Raw genomic sequence first — 6,854 nt, 5'->3', positions numbered from 1 at the left:
ACTCTAGAGGATCCCCCGGGTTGCCTTGCCGCTACCATTAGGTTGTACATTACGACCAGTGTACGACCTGACCCACCTGTACGACCTGACCCACCTGAAAGTCGTCAAACACGTTTTGTTTGTTCTCTTTGGAGCCAGCATCACGCCAGGCGGTGCCGTACTCGCCACCGCCCCTCAGGTTGGCCTGGCGGGGACCCGCCATCGTCGGGTCGGGGGAGGGGGGGGGGTCGGGGGGTCGGGGGGTCGGGGGGGAGGGGGGTCGGGGGGTCGGGGGGGAGGGTGGTGATGGTCAGTGTGTCAGTGTGTGTGTCTGCATGCAGAAGTGGACACAGCACCCGCCAACAACCAACCAACCAACCAAATCCCCCCCTCCCCTCCCCCCCCTTTCCCCCCCACGTTCTCACCAACGCGAACACTCCGTTATATCCGCGCATGAAGGCCAGGCGACTCGCACTGAAGCCCGGGGTCATGGAGGCGTTGAAACCCCCGTAGCCGTACAGCAGGGTCGGGGCCGACCCCTCGGGACGCAGGTCCTTGCGGTGGGTGATGAACATGGGAATGGGGGTGCCGTCCAGGGAGGGTACGAACACCTGCAAGGCGGGGACCGCGTACGGCACGGAAATGGATTATGTAATATAAAATTAAAAAATACAGCAAAGACAGTGTTAACGTTGGGAGGGGTGGAGACAGTCCGTCTGTCTGTCGGATCTGTACGACATACCTGCTTGGTGACGTAATCCTGGGGGTCATGATCGTCCACTTGCAGTTTCGTACGGCGGTATAGTTGAGGCTCCAGGGGGGAGCCCGGGGCGGTGTCCAGCCGATAGATAGCGCCTGATCCGGAACGAACAGATAAATCAGACATACATACATAAATACAGATAAACTGACATAAATACATACCTACAAATAAATCGACATACATACTTGCACATACAGCTTACGTGTGCTTCCACCCTGACACGCCGAGAGGTCAAAGTAGACCGACCGACCGATAAGCAACAACGATCAACAAAAAAAGAAAGGAAATGAGAAGCCCTCCCCTCCCCTCCCCTCCCCTCCCCTCCCCTCCCCTCCCGTCACCTGGCTCCACGAAATCAGTGAATGAGAAGAACAGCTCCGTGTCCTTCCTGTCCCCGCTGAGGGCCCCCACACTGCCCGGGCCGGGGAGGGGCAGCTCGCGGACCAGGGAGCCGGTGGACAGAGAGCGAAGCTGCAATGCGGCAGCCTGAGGTACGGCACGGAAGTGAAGGGGGTAGAGGGGAGCGAAGGGGGTAGAGGGGAGTGAAGGGGGTAGAGGGGAGTAGAGGGGAGTGAAGGGGGTAGGTAGGGTGTTAACCATATGCAAGACAGCAAAAGGAATGAAATCCCAGCGTACGGCAGTAATGCCGTACGAGTACGGAACCTGAGGGGCCTGAAAGGGGAGTTGCGGTTGTGTAGGAGTTTGCTGCGAGGTGGGTCCGAAGACGATAAAGCCTAATTAGGAAACCTGTGGACGCGTGAGTCCTTAGAACCGCCAGTGTGGGTATTTAAAAAATAGCCCTCCTCCATCACTATTTCGATATCTAAGGACTACCTGAAGGGCAATTTCTTAATGAACATCCCTTTTCCAAAACACGTCTCGTTCGTTACCGAATCAAGCTGACAAGGCAACCCACCAACTAAGAACGGCCATGCACCACCACCCACAGAGCCATGAAAGAGCTCCAAATCCCCATACCCCAATTTTCCGTACATCCCATTTCCGTACACCCCATTTCCGTACACGTACCACGTCCCGCAGGTAGCGAACCACCATGGTGTCGCCCTTGAGCGCCAAGACGCCCTGAGGTTGGTTGTTAGTTGGAAATCGGTTGAGGTAGTTGGGTGAGCCGTTTCACTTTTGTTCGACAAGAGATGGCCTATTGGGGCCGTACGACTCCATCCACGAGGAAGACTTATGCTTACTCGCTGCCGCATCCCCTCCACTCGGTACGGCACCTCGGTACGGCAAATAAAAACACCTCCTTAACACCCCCCTCTCCCATCCCCATCCCCAACACCAACCCCTCACCAGCAGCAGCAGCATTAGGTCCCTGCAGGACCAACGACATTTCCTCCGTGCCGTACAACATGGTAAGGACTCCGTACCTTTAGTACGTCTTTGTCGTGCTGCGGGATGTGATCAGGCCAGGTAGCCGGGCGACCCGCGTTATTGATGTCCGCGACCTTGACCAACCTTTAGGTGTGTGTGTGTATATATAGAGAGAGGGATAATTCAGCGAGTTCGTGAAGCAGAAACAGAAAACACACACACGCGCACGCACGCAGGGATGGAAGAGGATGGCTCAGAATGCCCGTTTAACATGCCGCGCGTATTTTGTACGGCAGTGTACGGCAACCCGTACACACCTGTACCGCGGCGCGTCCAGGTTCGTGGTGATGTAGAATGTGGTTCCGTCGTTCGCCGACACTGAGAAGGAAGCTGAGAAGTCGTTGACCAGTTTGACCAGAGGCAGCTTTTTGGAGCCTGTTTAGGAGCATACAAAGTACAAAGAGGTTGGGGCATTTCTGCCACTTCTGGGGTTGGTTCGGGTTTTAGAGTGCTTGGTCCAATTTTAGTGGACGCCGCACCAAGAGCGTACACACTTAACGTTTCGTGCAACGTACTACAGTCGTACGGCAACTCACCTTTAAAGAAGTCGTACTTGGACCAGTCAGTGTGCCCCTCGGGTGTCTTATCCAAAGCCTGGGTGGAGGAGGGGGGATTGTATGTATGTATGTTATTACAGGGTGGTTAACTTCGCCAGCGGCCCCCTTTCCCGGGGCAGTCCCTGCTCTCCCCTGCTAGAGGGGCACCCTAATCCGTCACCCCATCCGACTTCAGAATGTATTCGTTGGGTTCGGCAACTCACCACCAGCATCCAACCAAATCTAGCGGATCAACGGCGCATCAACTTAGTTCCTGGTCAGCTCGCAAGTTGATATTATCACGTCCTACACCGTCCATAAGATGGGGGGCCACCTCCCATTTCATCACTCCTCAAACACCCGAGGAGCTGGCAGGCGGATTTGAACCCGGGTCGACTGGATCGACTGGGAGCAGAAGTCAGGCCTTAACTTCTGCCAGCCGCCTGCCTATATGTATGTATGTATGTATATATGTATGTATGTATGTATGTATGTATGTATGTATGTATGTATGTATGTATGTATGTATGTATGTATGTATGTATGTATGTATGTATGTATGACTTAGATTACACTGTGGGCCGCGAGAGCCGGGGGCCGAAGCCGAAACACGGCGCAAGGTATGTATGTATGTATGTATGTATGTATGTATGTATGTATGTATGTATGTATGTATGTATGTATGTATGTATGTATGTGGGACGAAGACGAATCACACACAGTGGGAGGGAAGCAGAGGACGTGGAAAAGAAGACAAGGGCTGGGGGCCACGTCATTCAGTGTACGGCGGCATACTTAGATCGGTTGCACCAGCTAATCGCCCAACCCAACGAACTCCCGTGACATTGTCGTACCTGGATGTCTACGACGTACAGGTGGTTGGCGGGTACACAGCCCTGGCTCACGTACAGTACGAGAAATCTGAAGTGTGGAAGTCAAGGGAGGGGCCAGACAACGGAAAAAACGAGCTGGGCGATTTTACTGGACATTTTGGTTTGTGACGTCGCGTGGCGGCCCTTGGAGATACCGTGTGCCGTTGGCATGTGTTTTTCTCCCCCAGCCCCTCCCCCTCACTTTCCCCCCAACACTTACCCCTCCTTCCCGAAACTCACCCAACCAGTCTGCTCTTGTCCACACAACCAGGTGTGTATGTGTGTGTGTGTGGTTTACCACACATACGTACATACATACGTAAGCCAGGCACCCACGCCATGCATTTTCCAACACATATGGCCCGGAAACTACGACAATTGACAGACAGACATGTACGACGTTCGTAAGTACCTGCCATCCTCGGTGACGTTGGCTCCGGTCATCCAGGTGGGGTGTTCGGGAATGGCCCAAATCACCGGATCAGAGGCCTATACAGGCAACAACGATTATATTTAGGTGACAGCGGATTGTGTGTGTGTGTGTGTTTCTGTGTGTGTGTATCTGTGTCTGTGTGTGTACGTGTGTACATGAACGTTACAAGTATCTATCTGACCGGGCCTGACGACACTGGCCACAGGGGAGGGACTGCTGCCCAGCCCCAACGGAAAGACCACCTAAGCTCTCTCCCTCCCGCGGACCACGGGAGAGGCGGGCGCTAGAGGGGGCTGGCCATTTGCTTTTTAAACCCTTCCAACGGCAGCAACGGTCAAGAAGAAGAACGATTTCCAAAAATTAAAAATCATAAAATATCATACAACACAAACAGAAAACACAGCGGCTCCTTTCCCACCCTTCCCCCAACCACCCCCCGCGGGGAACCCCGTCCCTTACTTCACTGCCGTAGATGCCGTACATCCCCATCCCCGGTATGCCCCATTCCAACACAAGCAGAAAACACACATACACATACACACACCCCTCCCGTCGCGACCCGTCCATTACACAATGCAAATGTGTAATGGACACCTTTCCTGCCGTACCTGCGGCGTGCCGAGCACGTGGTAGCAAAGGAGCTGGTTTGTGTTGGTGTCGGTTTCCGTACCGAGATCAGCCGGACGAGAGGCGGGGTCCGGGTACCTGTCGGGGGGGTGGGGGGGAGTTAGAGAGTAAGGGGAGGGAGGGGAAGACATTCCAATGTGGCGTGTATGTGTGTAAATGTAAAAATAGGTTAACATGCAAAAATCCGGAAAGGAAATTAGCTGCCGGTGCTCTAGAACTAGGAACGGGGAGCAGGCGTGTATGTCTTTATGTCTGTACACCGTATGTGTGCCTATGTGTGTCCGTATGTCTATGTGTTTGCCACATATCGATCCGGGCCTGACACTGGCCAGGGGCACCTAACCTTACCCCAAAGGGAACGACCGCTGAAGCACTCTCCTCCTTATGTATGTGTCTGTATGTGTCTGTATGTGTCTGTATGTGTCTGTATGTGTCTGTATGTGTCTGTATGTGTCTGTATGTGTCTGTATGTGTCTATGTATGTGTTCCATCTTAGACATGGCCTGTCACAAACATGCAAAGGCTCGCAATAACCCTCTGCCCGGGTGCACGTTGTCCACGTGTTTCAAAACCCCCGCCGCAAGGGGGAGAGTACTAAATTGCGTGTTTGTGTTTGTGATTTGAGTGTGTGATGTGAGTGTGTGATGTGTGTATCTGTGTGTGGCGATGTCGTACAACGGGAGGTAGGACAGCGCGGAGGGCGACTTGCTTTCCGTACACTCCTCCTCGTATCGTCCAACTCACTAAAACACACATAAACACACGCACCTGTTGTAGAAGAACCCCCTGTTGTCGTACGTCCACGCCAGGCTGCTAAACTTGACGTACTCTAGTACGTCATCCCCCGCCCCCAGGGGTGTGGGGGGCTCGTCGGTGCCGGAAACCCGGAGCACCTAAAACACACCGACACGCGGTGCGACGGTACGACGGCGGTACGGCAACAGCAACAGAGCAACATGATCATGATGATAATCCATTATTATGGTCTGTGAACACGAATGTGATGAAACTAACGAGTATGCGGAGTATGATGAGAATGATGAGACTGATGTGGTGATGATGGTGGTGGTTACTAAGACAAATTCAGACTGTTTACTTGCCTTGAAATTAGCCGTTTGACTTAGGGTTTTCCGCCCCCTCGCATCTCCCCCCTCGCATCTCTCCCCCTCGCATCTCTCCCCCTCGCATCTCCCCCCTCGCATCTCTCCCCCTCGCATCTCTCCCCCTCGCATCTCTCCCCCTCGCATCTCTCCCCCTCGCATCTCCCCCCTCGCATCTCTCCCCCTCGCATCTCTCCCCCTCGCATCTCTCCCCCTCGCATCTCTCCCCCTCGCATCTCTCCCCCTCGCATCTCCCCCCTCGCATCTCTCCCCCTCGCATCTCTCCCCCTCGCATCTCTCCCCCTCGCATCTCTCCCCCTCGCATCTCTCCCCCTCGCATCTCTCCCCATCGTACGAACCCTTTCCTCTCCACTTCCAACTTCTCCACTTCTAACCCCTATCAATAAACCCCTGCCAGACATCAACAAGCACACATAATCGTACACATAGTCGTACACACACAAACGCACGCGCGTGTGCGTGTATACAGATGTACATGTATACGTACTTAGCACACACGCGCAGAGAGATAGAATCAGGCCCGGTCAGATGATGGAACGCATCCATCCATCCATCCATCCATCCATACATACATATGCACGCACACGCACCTGTATTGTGTTCCAGTCGCTTCCTCCTTTCGACAAGCTGTAGGCGGCGAGACTGGGGGGAGGGAATGGCGGGGAGAGGGGGGAATGGAAAAACACACGAAACACATGCAGGGCGGGGCGGGGGATAACACAAAAATATCAACTGCCGACTTCCGGAGGAGGGTCTGGCGGCGCGCGTGTATATGTGTATGTGTATATGTGTATATGTATATATGTGTGTGTACCAAGGCTGTGTGTTTATGCCACATGTGCTCTATTGATTAACACCCCCGGGGCCCTGTACGGGTTTCAGCAGCTTTCCTCGCCGTCGTACCCTTCACATCAATGGAATGGTGATAGCCACACACACACAGACACACCACCAATCCCATCCTCATCCTTGCCACCATCACCCTCTCCCCATTCCCCCCTCACTCTTTCCTTGGCAGCAGCTTCACTTCTTCGTGGTTCGTCTTTCCCCCCCACCGAACCCCCCAACCCACCCACCCACCCCCACTCACCTCCCATCGTCCGTCCATTGAATGTCCGACAGCGCTGTCGT

At 54.1% G+C, this 6,854-nt stretch overlaps 1 protein-coding gene across 1 annotated transcript in view; it reads right to left on the bottom strand.

Moving 5' to 3' along the window:
• VOLCADRAFT_119179 (uncharacterized protein) overlaps nt 1–6,854 on the bottom strand; it is a gene marked incomplete at both ends in the record, with an annotated part of 11,617 nt that overhangs the window by 2,737 nt on the left and 2,026 nt on the right. Inside the window, 14 exons of the mRNA XM_002955689.1 lie at nt 95–184; nt 405–590; nt 722–834; nt 1,084–1,228; nt 1,772–1,825; nt 2,131–2,218; nt 2,392–2,509; nt 2,671–2,728; nt 3,525–3,591; nt 3,955–4,031; nt 4,584–4,680; nt 5,371–5,495; nt 6,314–6,365; nt 6,814–6,847. Coding sequence (XP_002955735.1) covers nt 95–184; nt 405–590; nt 722–834; nt 1,084–1,228; nt 1,772–1,825; nt 2,131–2,218; nt 2,392–2,509; nt 2,671–2,728; nt 3,525–3,591; nt 3,955–4,031; nt 4,584–4,680; nt 5,371–5,495; nt 6,314–6,365; nt 6,814–6,847 — 1,304 coding nt within the window. The remainder of the gene's footprint in view (nt 1–94; nt 185–404; nt 591–721; nt 835–1,083; nt 1,229–1,771; nt 1,826–2,130; nt 2,219–2,391; nt 2,510–2,670; nt 2,729–3,524; nt 3,592–3,954; nt 4,032–4,583; nt 4,681–5,370; nt 5,496–6,313; nt 6,366–6,813; nt 6,848–6,854) is intronic.

The sequence above is a fragment of the Volvox carteri genome (assembly GCF_000143455.1).
Source record: "Volvox carteri f. nagariensis unplaced genomic scaffold VOLCAscaffold_54, whole genome shotgun sequence".
NCBI lineage: Eukaryota > Viridiplantae > Chlorophyta > Chlorophyceae > Chlamydomonadales > Volvocaceae > Volvox > Volvox carteri.
This window is presented reverse-complemented; position numbering and strand designations above follow the sequence as displayed.